Source organism: Capra hircus (assembly GCF_001704415.2).
Source record: "Capra hircus breed San Clemente chromosome X unlocalized genomic scaffold, ASM170441v1, whole genome shotgun sequence".
NCBI lineage: Eukaryota > Metazoa > Chordata > Mammalia > Artiodactyla > Bovidae > Capra > Capra hircus.
The window spans coordinates 16,117,220-16,140,635 of record NW_017189516.1 but is presented as its reverse complement, the minus strand read 5'-3'; the positions used below and the strand labels follow the sequence as shown (position 1 = coordinate 16,140,635).

General features: G+C 38.8%; 2 protein-coding genes across 4 annotated transcripts in view; one reads left to right on the top strand and one right to left on the bottom strand.

Annotated features, from left to right (window-relative positions):
• The window catches only part of AKAP4 (A-kinase anchoring protein 4), a 37,474-nt gene extending 16,489 nt beyond the window's left edge, over window positions 1-20,985 (bottom strand). The window contains exons 1-3 of one of the 3 annotated variants that reach the window (XM_018043993.1): window positions 20,849-20,985; window positions 3,228-3,368; window positions 2-1,726 (exon numbers count right to left, since the gene is read on the bottom strand). In XM_018043993.1, the coding sequence (XP_017899482.1) occupies window positions 2-37 (36 nt within the window). In that variant the 5' untranslated portion in view covers window positions 38-1,726; window positions 3,228-3,368; window positions 20,849-20,985. Of the gene's footprint in view, window position 1; window positions 1,727-3,227; window positions 3,369-20,601; window positions 20,706-20,848 lie in introns of those variants that run through there. The other 2 variants (XM_018043992.1, XM_013976477.2) reach the window with 2 other exon arrangements.
• A 201-nt stretch (window positions 20,986-21,186) lies between these two features.
• Window positions 21,187-23,416, top strand: part of CCNB3 (cyclin B3) — a 53,650-nt gene continuing 51,420 nt past the window's right edge. Inside the window, exon 1 of the mRNA XM_013976482.2 lies at window positions 21,187-21,269. The gene's annotated coding sequence lies outside the window, so the exon portion shown is untranslated. The remainder of the gene's footprint in view (window positions 21,270-23,416) is intronic.

The following is a 23,416-nucleotide window of genomic DNA, read 5'->3' as shown; positions in this document are numbered from 1 at the left end:
CCTTTGTAGTATCAGAATAGGCTATTTTGTAAGACATTGGAGTGGCTTTTTCTTCTAAATCTGGATGGTGTGATGACCCTTTCAGTTTGGCTCAGGATGTTGCTGCTTTCCTCAACCCTCCATACTCTCCTAAAGACTTGATTTCCAAGTGGTACCAGAACTTATACTTCATGACATAACTGTTTCCATGGAGAACAGTGACAACACAGTCAGGGACTTTGTCCTTAGGATTCTAGTGTCTACTTGGTTCAGCAAGCTTTAACCTTTCTTCATGAGACATAATTAACCCCCTCCTACCCAAAGCCAATCCACTTGGGTCAGCGTCAGCCCTTCACATACTTCTCAACCCATGTAAAGACCTGAGTCTCACTTATTCTTTTCCATTATGGTCAGTGACAGATTGCTGGCTATAGTATTTCTTAAAGCAATATCCATTACACTTTGAGATGCCTTCAGGTTAGCCCCAGTTTGGAAACATTAGCCCGTAACCAAATCCTCTTATTGTGCTCAAGTCTTATCTTGGTTTTTCCTTGTCCTTTCTCCACCAGCCTTCACCTTAACCTCATGGGAACAAATGTAACTAAATTAAAAATCAATTAAGATGAACACCTAAATCATAGAGTTTCAAATCCTTGGTTCTACCTTCATTTCTTCTTTTATCTGTTACCTCAAATCACATGTCTTAACCCTCCTGTACAATTTTGATCTTGTCAGTTCATGGCATCGGAGACAAACAGAGCTGGACCTTTGTTTGAGGTGGCAAAACCTATTTTATTCAGGCTACTGAAGTAAGAGAGATAATTCAGATGAACAGAGCTCAATCCACTGAAACAAAAGGCCTTTAAAATGCTGGGAAGTAAAATCTCGGTGGCACAGTGGTAAGGAATCTGCCTGCCAGTGCAGGAGAGGCAGGAGATGTGGGTTCAATCTCTGGGTCAGGAAGATCCCCTGGAGAAGGAAATAGCTATCCACTCCAGTATTCTAGCCTGGAAAATTCCATGGACAGAGGAGTGCTTAGGGAAATCTGTGCGGTGGGAAGTTAATCAATGTGATCAGGACATCTGTGTTTGCTAACTGGTGCTTATCAAAGTTAGATTCCTACCCTTCCATAGAGACTGGGAGACAGGGGCCCTGTCTTTCTTGATGATTACATTTCAAAGGGATGACTCCCAGGCCTTTGAGAAACATTTCCCTGGGTTATAAAAGATACATTTCAAAGGGACAGAGAAAAGATTTACAATCACAAGTTTCCTAAAGTAAATTTCTGAGAAAAGGAAGATCAGGGGGCTATAGTCAGGTTTTGGCTGAAATGAACAGTAAATTCTTTTGGCACTTTTGAACTTTCTCAGACAGGCATTTTAAACAGGTTGGTATCATCCTAGCGACATGGCCTTGAATTGATAGAAACTATGCTGGTGTTTGTTCAAGTCTCTTAATGTAGAGAGTGGATGAAATTGTGCTGAAGGTTATAGTTCTTTTTAGGCCAAAGTTGAGGCCTAGTTGAGAAGGCAGCTGAGAGGAGCCTGACTATATCAAACCATCATGTTATATACCTTAAATATATACAACTTTTACTAAAAAATAAGTTTGGGTCAAGGAAGGCATCTTTGTCAATGGTAATGGGTTAGAATACTTAATACAGGACTTGTTTTTCCTATACCACTCTCTGGTCAGGGGAATTTTGACGATTAAAGAAAAAGTTGGAGCTCCTGTGTCTGGCTCATGTCTGTGGAATAAGAAGCAAAGAAAGAAAATGTTTACTTATTCTTCAATCACAAGAATGTATACCCTAACATAAAAACAGACAACAGCGACACACACACACAAAGCTATAAAACACCCCTCACAGCCCAGAAGAGAACAACTGTGATCTCTGTCTGGAAAATGTCTGATGAAATCACCTAACTGACAAAGAGGGAACTATTATGGATAATTAGAGGCCTGTCCCTTGGCATCACAATCCTGTCATCTTGGAGGCTAACCAGGAACAAACAAGAGCAGCATTTGAATGGGATGGGGAACCAATAATGAAACGTAAGAAAGTTTAGTCATCGGTTACAGTATATCCAACAAGAGCTTCTCGAAAGTTGCTGAAGCTCTCAGACTGGTCTGTACTGACTAGAGATGGGGATAGATGGGGGAGAAGGGATACTCAAAGAGTCAAAAGAATGAATATGCTGTGTTAGTGTGTGAGTATGTCTGAAGTAGTATACACTTAAGTTAGCCTTTAAGAATCAAACATAAGAGATGTTAAGCACACAACCTTTGGTTATCATTCTCTCCCCCAATCATCATCATCTGTTTTCAAAAACCTTGTTTATTCTACCCAAACATCTCTTCCACACAGACTTGTGAATAATTATACATGTCAACACTTTAAATATGCTTTCAGTTTGCATTTGGTTTGAAAGAGCTATTAAGATAATAAAAATGGGACCTGTGCCTATAATGTAATTATTATGGATAATGGCAAAATGAAATTTAAATAAGCTGAACGATTAGCCTTTATGAAATCACTGTCTGCCTGTTAGTACCACTAAGGATCTTCCAGAATTAGATTTAGCCTACTTAATTTAGCTCATGTGATGACACTGTGACCATTTGGAAAATGGGCCATAATGCTAATGATTATCAGACATTGTTTACTGTGGACCAATACAAATGGAAAATCCACTTCTTTTTCTCCTGAATTGTTTTACAACCATGAGAATACACAATGTCATTTAGAGCAGCTTCATGCAAACATACTACAATGAAAAATTAGATAGTTAATTTGACATCTTGGCAATGGTGCTGCATAATTACTTCTGTCAAGCATTTATGTACTGTGCATATCTGTCTGTCCTTTCCTATGAGTGATTGAAGCAGTGGAGGGAGAAAACAAAAGACTTTAAAAGATATAAACACTCTCATTTTTTTTTATTTCAAGGGGCAGCTGTTAAACGAAAGCAGACTCCTAGATATCTTGTGATTTCCTTTTAGGCAGGGGCTTAATTAGGCAGCTAAGATCTGTTCTATTGCCTTGTAGAAAATGACTTACAGCTACTTTGAGGGGTGGGCTTGGCTTGGCAGTGACCATTTCTAGTCAGGCCCTCCCCCTTCTAATTGTGAAATTTCCCTCCTGTGATTTCCTAGAACATTTGTTTATTGTCTGTATAATTCATCTGACATTGACTAGATCTGGCCTTGTAGAGTTAATTAACTTTCCCTATTTCTGGATCACCTACATTGAAATCCTGGAGGGCAGTTTCTCTATCTCTTTCTGTTTCTGTCACAATACTGGGCATACATACAGCTGGGCTCAAGAAACAAATGATGGCTTTGAATTTCAGGCAGGCAACAAGACAGAAGCCATGTAGTCATGAAATCTGTAATAATGATAAAAATCTTGGTTAGTTATCGGAGGGGGCAGCCTTCTTCTTAGAGTAATAATTCTTACTCTTGAGTGTGCCTCAGAATCACCTGGAGAGCTTGTTAAAATAGACGGTTGGGGAGCTCCCAGGATCAAGAGGGTAATGTACCTGAAAAGGGCATGAAGGTTCTGCATACAACTACCCCCACCCCCTCCAAACCATATCTTGCCTTTTACATCGCTTCTCTTGGGTATTCCTGAGTTATAAACCAGTAAACATCAGTAAGGGCTTCCCAGGTGGTACTAGTGGTAAAGAACCCGCCTGCTAAAGCAGGAGACTTAAGAGATGCCAGTTGGATCCCTGGATTGGGAAAATGCCCTGGAGGAGGGTACAGGCAATCCACTCCAGTGTTCTTGTCTCAAGAACCACATGGACAGAGGACGACGGCGGGCTACAGTTCATTGGGTAGCAAACGGTCGGATACGGCTGAAGCGCCTTAGAGTAGGCACGCGCGCGCGCCCGCGCCACGCCGCGCGCCCACGCACGCGCGCGCCCACGCACGCGCGCGCCCACGCACGCGCGCGCCACGCACGCGCGGCCCACGCACGCGCGCGCCCACGCACGCGCGCGCCACGCACGCGCGCGCCACGCACGCGCGCGCCCACGCACGCGCGCGCCCACGCACGCGCGCGCCCACGCACGCGCGCCCCCACGCCGCGCCACGCACGGCGCGCCCACGCACGCGGCGCAAACACACCAGTTTTAAAGTTAAACAAACAAAAAACCAGTTGGGCCACACACACACACACACAACAGTTTTAAAGTTAAACAAACAAACAAAAAAACAGGTAGTTGGGACACACACACACACCCCAGTTTTAAAGTTAAACAAACAAACAAAAAAACAGTAAGTTGGGCCACACACACACACACACACACACACACACCACTTTTAAAGCTAAACAAGCAAAGAAAAAAAACCAGATAGTTGGGCCACACGCACACACACATCAGTTTTAAAGCTAAACAAACAAACAAAAAAACAGGTAGTTGGGGCATACACACAAACACACACAAACACATATCAGTTTTAAAGTTAAACAAACAAACAAAAAAACAGATAGTGAGACACACACACAGACACACACATCAGTTTTAAAGTTAAAGAAAGAAAAAAACAGTTTGGCCAACACACACACACACACACACAAACACACACGTCAGTTTTAAAGTTAAACAAACAGATAGTTGGACCACACACACACACACACACACAGAGCAGTTTTAAAGGTAAACAAACAGAAAAACAGATAGTTGGGCCACACACACACACACACGCACACACACATCAGTTTTAAAGTTAAACAAAGTAAACAACAGAGAGTTGGGACACACACACACACCAGTTTTAAAGTTAAACAAACAAACAAAAAAACAGATAGTTGGGCCACACATAGACACACATCAGTTTTAAAGTTAAACAAAAAAACAAACAATAAAACAGATAGTTGGGCCACACACACACACACACACACACACATCAGTTTTAAAGTTAAACAAACAAACAAAAAAACAGATAAGTTCGCCACACCCACACACACTCACGCACACACACAGGCCTGTTTCAAGTTAAGCAAACAAAACAACAGATAGTTGGGCCACACACACACACACACACACACACACATCAGTTTTACAGTTAAACAAACAAAAAAACAGATAGTTGGGCCACACACAAACACACACACACACAGAGCAGTTTTAAAGTTAATCAAATAAAAAAACAGAGATTTGGGCCACACACACACACACACAGATCAGTTTTAAAGTTAAACAAACAAACAAAAAAACAGATAACTGGGCCACAACCACACCCACTCACACACACACACAGAACAGTTTTAAAGTTAAAGAAACAAAAAAACAGATAGTTTGGGCACACAAACACACACACACACATCAGTTTTAAAGTTAAACAAAAAAACAGATAGTTGGGCTACACGCACACATACACACTCACATCAGTTTTACAGTTAAACAAACAAACAAACAAGAAAACAGATAGTTGGGCCACACACACACTCACACACACATCAGTTTTAAACTTAAACAAAGAAAACAACAGATAGTTCGGCCACACACACACACAAACACAGATCAGTTTTAAAGTTAAACAAACAAACAAAAAAACAGAAAAGTGGGCCACAACCACACCCACTCACACACACACACAGAACAGTTTTAAAGTTAAAGAAACAAAAAAACAGATAGTTTGGCCACACACACATCAGTTTTAAAGTTAAACAAACAAAAAAACAGATAGTTGCGCCACACACAAACACACACACACATCAGTTTTAAAGTTAAACAAACAAAAAAACAGATTTTGGGCCACACACACACACATACACACACACACATCAGTTTTAAAGGTAAACAAAAAAACAGATAGTTGGGCCACACACACACACATATATACACACAGGCTTCAGCTTTAAAGTTAAACAAACAAAACAACCATAGTTGGGCCACACACCAACACACACATATATACAAACACACACATCAGTTTTGAAGTTAAACAAACAAAAAGCAGATAGTTGGGCCACACACACACACACACACACATCAGTTTTAAAGTTAAACAAACAAACAAAAACCAGATAACTGGGTCACACACACACACATCAGTTTTGAAGTTAAACAAACAAAAAGCAGATAGTTGGGCCACAAACACGCACACACACACACAAACACACTTCAGTTTTAAAGTTAAACAAACAAAAAACAGAAAGTTGGGCCACACACACAAACACATATCAGTTTTAAAGTTAAAGAAAAAAACAGATAGTTGGGCACAGAAACACACAGAGACACACACGCACATCAGTTTTAAAGTTAAACAAACAAACAAAAAACAGAAAGTTGGGCCACACACACACACATATCAGTTTTAAAGTTAAACAAAGAAAAAAACAGATAGTTGGGCACACAAACACACACAGACACACAAACACACATCAGTTTTAAAGTTAAACAAACAAAAACCAGATAGTTGGGCCACACACATACACACACTCACACACGAGTTTTAAAGTTAAACAAGCAAACAAAAAAACAGAAAGTTGGGCCACACACACACACACACATCAGTTTTAAAGTTCAACAAAGAAACAAAAAAACAGATAGTTGGGCCACGCACGCACACACACACACACACACACCCAACAGTTTTAAAGTTAAACAAACAAACAAAAAAACTGATAAGTGGGCCACACCCACACCCACTCACACACACACACACATCAGTTTCAAAGTTAAAGAAACAAACAAACAGATAGTTGGGCCACAGACACACACACACACACATCAGTTTTAAAGTTAACCAAACAAAAAAACAGATAGTTGGGCCACAAACACACACACAGACACACACACACACATCAGTTTTAAAGTTAAACAAACAAACAAAAAAACATGTAATTGGGCCACACACAGACACACACACACTCCAGTTTTAAAGGCAAGCAAAAAAAGAAAAAACAGATAAGTGGGCCAACCACACACACACATACACACACACCAGTTTTAAAGTTAAACAAACAAAAAAACAGATAGTTGGGCCACAAACACACACAGACAGACACACACACATCAGTTTTAAAGTTAAGCAAACAAACAAAAAACAGATAGTTGGGCCAAACACACACACATATACACACACACACATCAGTTTTAAAGTTAAACAAAGAAAACAACAGATAGTTGGGCCACACACACGCACATACACACACACACACACGCTTCAGCTTTAAAGTTAAACAAACAAAACAACCGATAGTGGGGCCACACACCCACACACACATATATACAAACACACACATCAGTTTTGAAGTTAAACAAACAAAAAGCAGATAGTTGGCCACACACACACACACACACACACATCAGTTTTAAAGTTAAACAAACAAACAAAAACCAGATAACTGGGTCACACACACACACATATACACACACACACATCAGTTTTAAAGTTAAACAAAGAAAACAACAGATAGTTGGGCCACAAACACGCACACACACACACAAACACACTTCAGTTTTAAAGTTAAACAAACAAAAAACAGAAAGTTGGGCCACACACACAAACACATATCAGTTTTAAAGTTAAACAAAGAAAAAAACAGATATTTGGGCACAGAAACACACAGAGACACACACACACATCAGTTTTAAAGTTAAACAAACAAACAAAAAACAGAAAGTTGGGCCACACACACATATCAGTTTTAAAGTTAAAGAAAAAAACAGATAGTTGGGCACACAAACACACACAGACACACAAACACACATCAGTTTTAAAGTTAAACAAACAAAAACCAGATAGTTGGGCCACACACATACACACACTCACACACGAGTTTTAAAGTTAAACAAGCAAACAAAAAAACAGAAAGTTGGGCCACACACACACACACACACATCAGTTTTAAAGTTCAACAAAGAAACAAACAAACAGATAGTTGGGCCACACACACACACACACACACACACACAACAGTTTTAAAGTTAAACAAACAAACAAAAAAATAGAGAAGTGGGCCACACCCACACCCACTCACACACACACACACATCAGTTTCAAAGGTAAAGAAACAAACAAACAGATAGTTGGGTCACACAAACACACACACAACAGTTTTAAAGTTAAACAAACAAACAGACAGTTGGGCCACACACACACACACAGAGCAGTTTTAAAGTTAAACAAAAAAACAGATAGTTGGGCCACACACACACACAAACATACACACATCAGTTTTAAAGTTAATCAAACAAAAAATAGATAGTTGGGACACACACACACACACACATGAGTTTTAAAGTTAAACAAAGAAAACAACAGATAGTTGGGCCACACACACACACACACAGACACACACACACACATCAGTTTTAAAGTTCAACAAAGAAACCAAAAAACAGATAATTGGGCCACGCACACATACACACACACACACACACACACATCAGTTTTAAAGTTAAACAAAAAAAACAGATAGTTGGGCCACACATACACACACATACACACAGACACCAGTTTTAAAGTTAAACAAACAAAATAAAAAACAGGTAGTTGGGACACACACACAGACACACACAGATCAGTTTTAAAGTTAAACAAACAAAAAAACAGTTGGGCCACACACACACACACACACACACATCAGTTTTACAGTTAAACAATCAAACAAGAAAACTGATAAGTGGGCCACACCCACACACACTCACGCACACACACACAGGCCAGTTTTAAAGTTAAGCAAACAAAAAAAAAGATAGTTGGCCACCCCCCCCACACACAACAGTTTTAAAGTTAAACAAAAAAACAGATAGTTGGGCCACACACACACACGCACACACACATCAGTTTTAAACTTAAACAAAGAAAACAACAGATAGTTGGGCCACACACACACACACACACACACACACCAGTTTTAAAGTTAAACAAACAAAAAACCAGATAAGTGGGCCACACCCATACCAACTCACACACACACACACACACACATCAGTTTTAAAGTTAAGCAAACGAAAAAACAGATAGTTGGGCCACACAGACACACACACACACATCAGTTTTAAAGTTAAACAAAAAAACAGATAGTTGGGCCACACGTACACACACATACACACAGATCAGTTTTAAAATTAAACAAACAAAAAAACAGATAGTTGGGCCACACACACACACACACACATCAGTTTTAAAGTTCAACAAAGAAACAAAAAAACAGATAATTGGGCCACGCACACATACACACACACACACACACATCAGTTTTAAAGTTAAACAAAAAAAACAGATAGTTGGGCCACACATACACACACATACACACAGACACCAGTTTTAAAGTTAAACAAACAAAATAAAAAACAGGTAGTTGGGACACACACACAGACACACACAGATCAGTTTTAAAGTTAAACAAACAAAAAAACAGTTGGGCCACACACACACACACACACACACACATCAGTTTTACAGTTAAACAATCAAACAAGAAAACCGATAAGTGGGCCACACCCACACACACTCACGCACACACACACAGGCCAGTTTTAAAGTTAAGCAAACAAAAAAAAAGATAGTTGGCCACCCCCCACACACACAACAGTTTTAAAGTTAAACAAAAAAACAGATAGTTGGGCCACACACACACACGCACACACACATCAGTTTTAAAGTTAAACAAAAAAAACAGATAGTTGGGCAACATACACACACAGACACCAGTTTTAAAGTTAAAGAAACAAAATAAAAAACAGGTAGTTGGGACACACACACAGACACACACAGATCAGTTTTAAAGTTAAACAAACAAAAAAACAGTTAGGCCACACACACACACACACATCAGTTTTACAGTTAAACAAACAAAAAAACAGATAGATGCGCCACACACACACACACACACACAGAGCAGTTTTAAAGTTAATCAAATAAAAAAACAGATAGTAGGGCCACACACACACACACACACATCACATCAGTTTTAAACTTAAACAAAGAAAAGAACAGATAGTTCGGCCACACACGCACACAAACACAGATCAGTTTTAAAGTTAAATAAACAAACAAAAAAACAGAAAACTGGGCCACAACTACACCCACTCACACACACACAGAACAGTTTTAAAGTTAAAGAAACAAAAAAACAGATAGTTTGGCCACACACACACACACACACACATCAGTTTTAAGTTAAACAAACAAACAAAAAAACAGGTAGTTGGGCCACACACACACACGAATACACACACACACATCAGTTTTAAAGTTAAACAAACAAACAAAAAACAGATAGTTGGGCCACACATACACACACACACATCAGTTTTAAAGTTAAGCAAACAAAAAAACAGATAGTTGGGCCACACACACACACACAGGCACACACACATCAGTTTTAAAGTTAAACAAAGAAAACAACAGATAGTTGGGCCACACACATGCACACACACACACATGCTTCAGCTTTAAAGTAAAACAAACAAAACAACCGATAGTTGGGCCACACAAACACACACACACACATATACACACACACACATAAGTTTTGAAGTTAAACAAACAAAAAATAGATAGTTGGGACACACACACACACACACATGAGTTTTAAAGTTAAACAAAGAAAAAAACAGATAGTTGGGCACACAAACACACAGAGACACACACACACATCAGTTTTAAAGTTAAACAAACAAACAAAAACCAGATAACTGGGTCACACAGACACACATATACACACACACACATCAGTTTTAAAGTTAAACAAAGAAAACTACAGATAGTTGGGCCACACACACGCACACACACACACACACACTTCAGTTTTAAAGTTAAACAAACAAAAAACAGAAAGTTGGGCCACACACACACACATATCAGTTTTAAAGTTAAACAAAGAAAAAAACAGATAGTTGGGCACACAAACACACAGACACACACACACATCAGTTTTAAAGTTAAACAAACAAACAAAAAAACAGGTAGTTGGGCCACACACACACACACACACACACTCCAGTTTTAAAGTTAAGCAAACAAAGAAAAAAACAGATAAGTGGGTCCCACACACACACACACCAGTTTTAAAGTTAAACAAACAAACAAACAAGAAAACAGAGAGTTGGGCCACACACACAGGCACACACACATCAGTTTTACAGTTAAATAAACAAAAACCAGATAGTTGGGCCACACACAGACACACACACACACATCAGTTTTACAGTTAAACAAACAAACAAACAAGAAAACAGATAGTTGGGCCACACACACACGCACACGCACATCAGGTTTAAACTTAAACAAAGAAAACAACAGATAGTTCGGCCACACACACACAAACAGATCAGTTTTAAAGTTAAACAAACAAACAAAAAAACAGAAAAGTGGGCCACAACCACACCCACTCACACACACACACAGAACAGTTTTAAAGTTAAAGAAACAAAAAAACAGATAGTTTGGCCACACACACACATACACACACATCAGTTTTAAAGTTAAACAAATAAAAAAACAGATAGTCGCGCCACACACAAACACACACACACATCAGTTTTAAAGTTAAACCAACAAAAAAAACAGATATTTGGGCCACACACACACACACACACACACATATCAGTTTTACAGTTAAACAAAGAAAAAAACAGATAGCTGGGCACAGAAACACACACACACACACATCAGTTCTAAAGTTAAACAAACAAACAAAAAACAGATAGTTGGCCAAACACACACACATATACACACACACACATCAGTTTTAAAGTTAAACAAAGAAAACAACAGATAGTTGGGCCACACACACGCACATACACACACACACACGCTTCAGCTTTAAAGTTAAACAAACAAAACAACCATAGTTGGGCCACACACCAACACACACATATATACAAACACACACATCAGTTTTGAAGTTAAACAACAAAAAGCAGATAGTTGGGCCACACACACACACACACACATCAGTTTTAAAGTTAAACAAACAAACAAAAACCAGATAACTGGGTCACACACACACACATCAGTTTTGAAGTTAAAACAAACAAAAAGCAGATAGTTGGGCCACAAACACGCACACACACACACACAAACACACTTCAGTTTTAAAGTTAAACAAACAAAAAACAGAAAGTTGGGCCACACACACAAACACATATCAGTTTTAAAGTTAAACAAAGAAAAAAACAGATATTTGGGCACAGAAACACACAGAGACACACACACACATCAGTTTTAAAGTTAAACAAACAAACAAAAAACAGAAAGTTGGGCCACACACACACACGTATCAGTTTTAAGGTTAAACAAAGAAAAAAACAGATAGTTGGGCACACAAACACACACAGACACACAAACACACATCAGTTTTAAAGTTAAACAAACAAAAACCAGATAGTTGGGCCACACACATACACACACTCACACACGAGTTTTAAAGTTAAACAAGCAAACAAAAAAACAGAAAGTTGGGCCACACACACACACACACACATCAGTTTTAAAGTTCAACAAAGAAACAAAAAAACAGATAGCTGGGCCACGCACACACACACACACACACACACAACAGTTTTAAAGTTAAACAAACAAACAAAAAAACTGATAAGTGGGCCACACCCACACCCACTCACACATCAGTTTCAAAGTTAAAGAAACAAAACAAACAGATAGTTGGGTCACACACACACACACACAAGAGTTTTAAAGTTAAACAAACAAAAAAACAGATAGTTGGGCCACAAACACACACACAGACACACACACACATCAGTTTTAAAGTTAAACAAACAAACAAAAAAACATGTAATTGGGGCCACACACAGACACACACACACTCCAGTTTTAAAGGCAAGCAAAAAAAAGAAAAAACAGGTAAGTGGGCCAACCACACACACACACACACACACACACACACACACCAGTTTTAAAGTTAAACAAACAAAAAAAACAGATAGTTGGGCCACAAACACACACAGACAGACACACACACATCAGTTTTAAAGTTAAGCAAACAAACAAAAAACAGATAGTTGGGCCACACACACACATGAATACACACACACACATCAGTTTTAAAGTTAAACAAACAAACAAAAAACAGATAGTTGGGCCAAACACACACACATATACACACACACACATCAGTTTTAAAGTTAAACAAAGAAAACAACAGATAGTTGGGCCACACACATGCACACACACACACATGCTTCAGCTTTAAAGTAAAACAAACAAAACAACCGATAGTTGGGCCACACAAACACACACACACACATATACACACACACACATAAGTTTTGAAGTTAAACAAACAAAAAATAGATAGTTGGGACACACACACACACACACATGAGTTTTAAAGTTAAACAAAGAAAAAAACAGATAGTTGGGCACACAAACACACAGAGACACACACACACATCAGTTTTAAAGTTAAACAAACAAACAAAAACCAGATAACTGGGTCACACAGACACACATATACACACACACACATCAGTTTTAAAGTTAAACAAAGAAAACTACAGATAGTTGGGCCACACACACGCACACACACACACACACACTTCAGTTTTAAAGTTAAACAAACAAAAAACAGAAAGTTGGGCCACACACACACACATATCAGTTTTAAAGTTAAACAAAGAAAAAAACAGATAGTTGGGCACACAAACACACAGACACACACACACATCAGTTTTAAAGTTAAACAAACAAACAAAAAAACAGGTAGTTGGGCCACACACACACACACACACACACTCCAGTTTTAAAGTTAAGCAAACAAAGAAAAAAACAGATAAGTGGGTCCCACACACACACACACCAGTTTTAAAGTTAAACAAACAAACAAACAAGAAAACAGAGAGTTGGGCCACACACACAGGCACACACACATCAGTTTTACAGTTAAATAAACAAAAACCAGATAGTTGGGCCACACACAGACACACACACACATCAGTTTTACAGTTAAACAAACAAACAAACAAGAAAACAGATAGTTGGGCCACACACACACGCACACGCACATCAGGTTTAAACTTAAACAAAGAAAACAACAGATAGTTCGGCCACACACACACAAACAGATCAGTTTTAAAAGTTAAACAAACAAACAAAAAAAACAGAAAAAGTGGGCCACAACCACACCCACTCACACACACACACAGAACAGTTTTAAAGTTAAAGAAACAAAAAAACAGATAGTTTGGCCACACACACACATACACACACATCAGTTTTAAAGTTAAACAAATAAAAAAACAGATAGTTGCGCCACACACAAACACACACACACATCAGTTTTAAAGTTAAACCAACAAAAAAACAGATATTTGGGCCACACACACACACACACACACACATATCAGTTTTACAGTTAAACAAAGAAAAAAACAGATAGCTGGGCACAGAAACACACACACACACACATCAGTTCTAAAGTTAAACAAACAAACAAAAAACAGATAGTTGGCCAAACACACACACATATACACACACACACATCAGTTTTAAAGTTAAACAAAGAAAACAACAGATAGTTGGGCCACACACACGCACATACACACACACACACGCTTCAGCTTTAAAGTTAAACAAACAAAACAACCATAGTTGGGCCACACACCAACACACACATATATACAAACACACACATCAGTTTTGAAGTTAAACAACAAAAAGCAGATAGTTGGGCCACACACACACACACACACATCAGTTTTAAAGTTAAACAAACAAACAAAAACCAGATAACTGGGTCACACACACACACATCAGTTTTGAAGTTAAACAAACAAAAAGCAGATAGTTGGGCCACAAACACGCACACACACACACACAAACACACTTCAGTTTTAAAGTTAAACAAACAAAAAACAGAAAGTTGGGCCACACACACAAACACATATCAGTTTTAAAGTTAAACAAAGAAAAAAACAGATATTTGGGCACAGAAACACACAGAGACACACACACACATCAGTTTTAAAGTTAAACAAACAAACAAAAAACAGAAAGTTGGGCCACACACACACACGTATCAGTTTTAAGGTTAAACAAAGAAAAAAACAGATAGTTGGGCACACAAACACACACAGACACACAAACACACATCAGTTTTAAAGTTAAACAAACAAAAACCAGATAGTTGGGCCACACACATACACACACTCACACACGAGTTTTAAAGTTAAACAAGCAAACAAAAAAACAGAAAGTTGGGCCACACACACACACACACACATCAGTTTTAAAGTTCAACAAAGAAACAAAAAAACAGATAGCTGGGCCACGCACACACACACACACACACACACAACAGTTTTAAAGTTAAACAAACAAACAAAAAAACTGATAAGTGGGCCACACCCACACCCACTCACACATCAGTTTCAAAGTTAAAGAAACAAAACAAACAGATAGTTGGGTCACACACACACACACACAAGAGTTTTAAAGTTAAACAAACAAAAAAACAGATAGTTGGGCCACAAACACACACACAGACACACACACACATCAGTTTTAAAGTTAAACAAACAAACAAAAAAACATGTAATTGGGCCACACACAGACACACACACACTCCAGTTTTAAAGGCAAGCAAAAAAAGAAAAAACAGGTAAGTGGGCCAACCACACACACACACACACACACACACACACACACCAGTTTTAAAGTTAAACAAACAAAAAAACAGATAGTTGGGCCACAAACACACACAGACAGACACACACACATCAGTTTTAAAGTTAAGCAAACAAACAAAAAACAGATAGTTGGGCCACACACACACATGAATACACACACACACATCAGTTTTAAAGTTAAACAAACAAACAAAAAACAGATAGTTGGGCCAAACACACACACATATACACACACACACATCAGTTTTAAAGTTAAACAAAGAAAACAACAGATAGTTGGGCCACACACACGCACATACACACACACACACACGCTTCAGCTTTAAAGTTAAACAAACAAAACAACCGATAGTTGGGCCACACACCCACACACACATATATACAAACACACACATCAGTTTTGAAGTTAAACAAACAAAAACCAGATAACTGGCTCACACACACACACATATACACACACACACATCAGTTTTGAAGTTAAACAAAGAAAACAACAGATAGTTGGGCCACAAACACGCACACACACACACAAACACACTTCAGTTTTAAAGTTAAACAAACAAAAAACAGAAAGTTGGGCCACACACACAAACACATATCAGTTTTACAGTTAAACAAAGAAAAAAACAGATAGTTGGGCACAGAAACACAGAGACACACACACACATCAGTTCTAAAGTTAAACAAACAAACAAAAAACAGAAAGTTGGGCCACACACACACACGTATCAGTTTTAAGGTTAAACAAAGAAAAAAACAGATAGTTGGGCACACAAACACACACAGACACACAAACACACATCAGTTTTAAAGTTAAACAAACAAAAACCAGATAGTTGGGCCACACACATACACACACTCACACACGAGTTTTAAAGTTAAACAAGCAAACAAAAAAACAGAAAGTTGGGCCACACACACACACACACACATCAGTTTTAAAGTTCAACAAAGAAACAAAAAAACAGATAGTTGGGCCACGCACACACACACACACACACACAACAGTTTTAAAGTTAAACAAACAAACAAAAAAACTGATAAGTGGGCCACACCCACACCCACACAGACACACACACACATCAGTTTTAAAGTTAAAGAAAAAAACAGGTAGTTGGGCACACACACACACACACACACACACACATCAGTTTTAAAGTTAAACAAACAAACAAAAAACAGATATTTGGGCCACACACACACACATATACACACACAAACATCAGTTTTAAAGTTAAACAAAGAAAACAACAGATAGTTGGGCCACACACACACACACACACACATCAGTTTTAAAGTTCAACAAAGAAAACAACATATAGTTGGGACACACACACACACACATCAGTTTTAAAGTTAAACAAACAAACAAAAAAACATGTAATTGGGCCACACACACAGACACACACATCAGTTTTAAAGTTAAACGAAAAAAGAAACAATAAAACAGATAGTTGGGCCACACACACACACAGATCATTTTTAAAGTTAAACAAACAAACAAAAAAACAGATAAAGTGGGCCACACCCACACATACTCACGCACACACACACAGAGGCCAGTTTGAAAGTTAAACAAACAAAAAAACAGATAGTTGGGCCACACACACACACACAGGCACACACACACACATCAGTTTTAAAGTTAAAGAAAAAAACAGATAGTTGGGCCACACACACACACAGACACCAGTTTTAAAGTTAAACAAACACAATAAAAAACAGATAGTTGGGACACACACACACACACAGACACAGATCATTTTTAAAGTTAAACAAACAAACAAACAAACAGATAAGTGGGCCACACCCACACACACTCACGCACAAACACAGGCCAGTTTTAAAGTTAAGCAAACAAAAACCCAGATAGTTGGGCCCCCACACCCCCCGCACACACACACTACAGTTTTAAAGTTAAACAAAAAAACATATAGTTTGGCCACACACACACACACGCACAGACACACACATCAGTTTTAAACTTAAAGAAAGAAAAGAACAGATAGTTGGGTCACAAACACACACACATACAGATCAGTTTTCAAGTTAAACAAACAAAAAACCAATTAAGTGGGCCACACCCACAAGACTCACACACACACACACATCAGTTTTAAAGTTAAGCAAACAAAAAAACAGATAGTTGGGCCACACATACACACACACACACAGACACACATCAGTTTTAAAGTTAAACAAAAAAACAGATAGTTGGGCCACACACACACACACACACACAGATCAGTTTTAAACAAACAAAAAAACATATAGTTGGGCCACACACACACACACACACACACATATCAGTTTTAAAGTTAATCAAATAAAAAAACAGATAGTTGGGCCACACACACACACATCAGTTTTAAACTTAAACAAAGAAAACAAGAGAGAGTTGGGCCACACACACACACACACACAGATCAGTTTTAAAGTTAAACAAACAAAAAACAGATAGTTGGGCCACACACACACATATATATACACACACACATCAGTTTTAAAGTTAAAGAAACAAAAAAACAGATAGTTGGGCCACACACACACACACACACACACAAAGACACACTCCAGTTTTAAAGTTAAGCAAACAAAGAAAAAACAGATAAGTGGGCCCCCCCCACACACACCAGTTTTAAAGTTAAACAAACAAACAAAAAAACAGATCAGTGGGCCACACCCACACACACACACACACACATCAGTTTTAAAGTTAAACAAACGAACAAAAAACAGATAGTTGGGCCACACACACACACACATCAGTTTTAAAGTTAAACAAACAAAACAACAGATAGTTGGGCCACACACACACACACACACACGTCAGTTTTAAAGTTAAACAAACGAACAAAAAACAGATAGTTGGGCCACACACACACACACACCAGTTTTAAAGTTAAACAAACAAAAAGATAGTTGGCCACACACACACACACACACACAGAGCAGTTTTAAATTTAAACAAACAAAAAAACAGATAGTTGGGCCACATACACACACACACATCAGTTTTAACGTTAATCAAACAAAAAAAGAGATAGTTGGGCGACACACACACACACACACATCAGTTTTAAAGGTAAACAAAGAAAAAAACAGACAGTTGGGCACATACACACACACACAGACACACACACACATCAGTTTTTAAGTTAAACAAACAAACAAAAAACAGATAGTCGGGCCAAACACACACACATATACACACACACACATCAGTTTTAAAGTTAAACAAAGAAAACAACAGATAGTTGGGCCACACACACACACACACACACACCAGTTTTAAAGTTAAACAAACAAAAAACCAGATAAGTGGGCCACACCCATACCAACTCACACACACACACACACACACACATCAGTTTTAAACTTAAACAAAGAAAACAACAGATAGTTGGGCCACACACACACACACACATCAGTTTTAAAGTTCAACAAAGAAACAAAAAAACAGATAGTTGGGCCACGCACACATACACACACACACACACACACATCAGTTTTAAAGTTAAACAAAAAAAACAGATAGTTGGGCCACACATACACACACATACACACAGACACCAGTTTTAAAGTTAAACAAACAAAATAAAAAACAGGTAGTTGGGACACACACACAGACACACACAGATCAGTTTTAAAGTTAAACAAACAAAAAAACAGTTGGGCCACACACACACACACACACACACACACACACATCAGTTTTACAGTTAAACAATCAAACAAGAAAACCGATAGTTGGGCCACACACACACACACACACACACACACACACACAGACATCAGTTTTAAAGTTAAACAAACAAACAAAAAAACAAATAACTGGGCCACAACCACACCCACTCACACACACACACAGACCCGTTTTAAAGTTAAAGAAACAAAAAAACAGATAGTTGGGCCACACACACACACACACACACGCACACACGTATCAGTTTTAAAGTTAAACAAAGAAAACAACAGATAGTTGGGACACACATACACACACATCAGTTTTAAAGTTAAACGAAAAAAGAAACAATAAAACAGATAGTTGGGCCACACACACACACACACACACACACACCAGTTTTAAAGTTAAACAAACAAACAAAAAAACAGATAGTTGGGCCACAGGTGCACACACCCACACACATCAGTTTTAAAGTTCAACAAACAAAATCAGATATTTGGGCCACACACACACACCAGTTTTAAAGTTAAACAAACAAAAAAAAACAGATAGTTGGGCCACACACACACACATCAGTTTTAAAGTTAAACAAAGAAAACAACAGATAGTTGAGCCACACACACGCACACACATCAGTTTTAAAGTTAAACAAACAAACAAAAAAACAGATAGTTGGGCCAGACACACACACACACACGTCAGTTTTAAAGTTAAACAAACGAACAAAAAACAGATAGTTGGGCCACACACACACACACATCAGTTTTAAAGTTAAACAAACAAAACAACAGATAGTTGGGCCACACACACGCACAGAGACACACACACGCATCAGTTTTAAAGTTAAACATAAAAACAGATAGTTGGGCCACACACACACACACATCAGTTTTAAAGTTAAACAAACAAAAAAACAGATAGTTGGGCCACACACACACAGATACCAGTTTTAAAGTTAAACAAACAAAATAAAAAACAGGTAGTTGGGACACACACACAGACACACACAGATCAGTTTTAAAGTTAAAGAAACAAAAAAACAGATAGTTGGGCCACACACACACACACACACACAGATACCAGTTTTAAAGTTAAACAAACAAAAAAAAAGATAGTTGGGCCACACACACACACAGACACACAGACACACACACATCAGTTTTAAAGTTAAACAAACAAACAAACAGATAGTTGGGCCCCATCCCAGAGTTTCTAATTCTGCAGGTCTGCAATGAGGCCTGAAAATTGCCCCGTACTGCGTTTTGCATGCATTATCTCATTTAATTCTCACACAACCTTCTGAATAGGTACCCTTCATACTTTTTCTCAGGGAATTTCTCTTCTGCATCTTGGATGTGCTGCTGCTGCTGCTAAGTTGCCTCAGTCGTGTCCGACTCTGTTTGACCCCATAGACGGCAACCCACCAGGCTCCCCCGTCCCTGGGATTCTCCAGGCAAGAACACTGGAGTGGGTTGCCATTTCCTTCTCCAATGCAGGAAAGTCAAAAGTGAAAGGGAAGTCGCTCAGTTGTGTCTGACTCGTAGCAACCCCATGGACTGCAGCCTACCAGGCTCCTCCATCCATAGGATTTTCCAGGCAAGAGTACTGGAGTGCGGTGCCATTGCCTTCTCCGATCTTGGATCTGAGAATAAATAAATGGCCATTTTGGTGGTAGTCTCACACTGGTCACTACCATCATCTTGGACGTGGGTGTCTGTGTGTGCACAGAGATTCGTAGTTTTTTTTTTTTTAATTCTTCTCAGGTCCAAGAGGCAGAAGAGAAATTCCCTGAGAAAAAAGTATGAAGGGTATTCTGATCTTTTGGCCCCATCTGGTGGTTTCAGGTTTGACTGAACCAAATACTGCTCCCCCTGCTGGTGAGAATGGTGCGGTCTGTCAGAAGACCCCGGATGTCGCTCTTCGTGAGGCGGTTTTTTTCTGAAGAGGTTCTGCTGAGGCGGTTGTTCGGAGGCGATTATTCCAAAGTGGTTAGTATCCCCTACTCTCTGCTCCTTTTCTGGGTTTTGTTTGTTTGTTTTGTTTTCTGTTTTCGTTTCTGATTGATGGGGAGCTCCTATTCAATGTAAAGCATTTATTCCAGCCCCCGGTGACATGTTAAAAGTAAACATATTTTTCTAGCTATTGAATCTTTTGCCATATATATATATATATATATAAACATATAAATATATAATTATATCCTGTGTCAGACCTGGAGATGTGGCTGAGGGAATTCGGCTGTTAATCGGATTTTTTTTCCCTCTGTCAAACAAACTTGTCTCGGACATCTGACAAAAATACTTAAAATATAGTATTAACTGGAGACAGAGTTTTTATCCTTCCCTCCAGATAGTGTCATTAGCAGTGAGTGAGTGTTTTAAACAAAGACCTTGGAGGAGAGGAAGGGGATCTTGGAGCACGAAGCCTCTCCGGTTCCCTCACAGACCCTGTAGGGGGGTTCCCTCCTTCCCCAACACGCACACTTAAGGATCATTAAAATAGGATGAAGACTACCCTAGTGTTCTGCTTTGCGCGTGTAGTGTGGTCCCGCGGGGCTATCAGGCTTAGACCTTTTTTTTTTTTTTAATTTTTATTTAAGATGACAAAGAGGGTAATGAGTTCATGTGACCACTAGGGGGCCTCAGCTGCTTGGGAAACGTGTTTGTACACAAGCTTGCTTTGCCAAGTGACGTGAAAGTTGCTCAGTCATATCTTTGCGACTCTTTGCGACCCCAGGGACTAAACAGTCCTTGGAATTCTCCAGGTCAGAATACTGGAGTGGATAGACTTTTCCTTCTCCAGGGGATCGTCCCAACCGAGGGATCGAACCCAGGTCTCCCTCATTGCTGGCGGATTCTTACCAGCTGAGCCACAGGGAAGCCCAAGAATACTGGAGTGGGTAGCCTATCCCTTCTCCAGCGGATCTTCCCAACGAAGGGATCAAACCCAGGTTTCCCTCATTGCAGGTAGATTCTTTACCAACTGAGCTATCAGGGAAGCCCTCAAAGTGAAAGTCGCTCAGTCTTGTCCGACTCTTTGCTACCCCATGGACTGTAGTCCATGGAATTCTCCAGACCAGAATACTGGAGTGGGTAGCCATTTCCTTCTCCAGGGGATCTTCCCAATCCCGGGATTGAACCCAGGTCTCCTGCATTGGTGAGTCTCCCAAATTGGTGAGTCCCTCCCTGCTAGACTCACTCCCCATCCTAAAAACTGTTTGTATATGTTGTATTTATTTATACGTTTCCTTAATGGCCCCATCATAAAGATGTGTATAGGTTCAAGGAAACAGCGAGACAGTCCAACTCCGTAGAGAACCTAACAGGGCCTCACATACTTAGCCATTCAGTAATTACTCTTGGTGATGTCAGTGATTTTGACAGTAGTGATTGTATTACAATAATCACTCAGCATGTGTCCTCTGAAGCCTATTTTAGTTTTATATTCAGCTTGCTTTGGGGCTTATCACACTCTGCCTTGTGTTGTAGTTATTTCATTAGGCGCTTTATCTTTCCAAATACAGAAATGTTTCAGGAGAATGACTGTGTTTTACTCATTTTCATTTACACTGCAAGAGATAGCACTAGGCTGGTCTATATTAGTGAGTGCTTAAGGATATTTACATAATTGAACATTAGTGTGTACACCTGAAACTAATATAATGTTATATATTAATTCTTTTTCAATAAGGAAAGAAAGACAACCATTGGTAATGGTTGTTCAAGAATTGCTATGCCCAGAACCAGACAGAAGTGCCTGGCCACTGCCAAAAATACTGGATCATGTTGGTCCAAAATGCCTGGTTTATTTCAATACCTTCCTAACTAGTTCCACTGAGTGTTTCCTTCCACTCTTCAATGAAATATTTTTTTAAAGAACAAATATATTTTTTTAGCTGTTTTAAAAGCTTTATTGAAATGTAATTTAGATACCGCATACTTCATGTAAGTGTACAACTCATTGATTTTTAGGATACTCAATAGAGTTGTGCAGATATCACCATAATAAATTTTAGAACATTTTCATCACCAAAAAAGAAACCTTGTACCCTTTAGCTATCACACCTCAGTTCCCCCAACCCTGTACCGCCTCAGCTTTAGACAGCAACCATTCTAATTTCTGTCTCTATAGACTT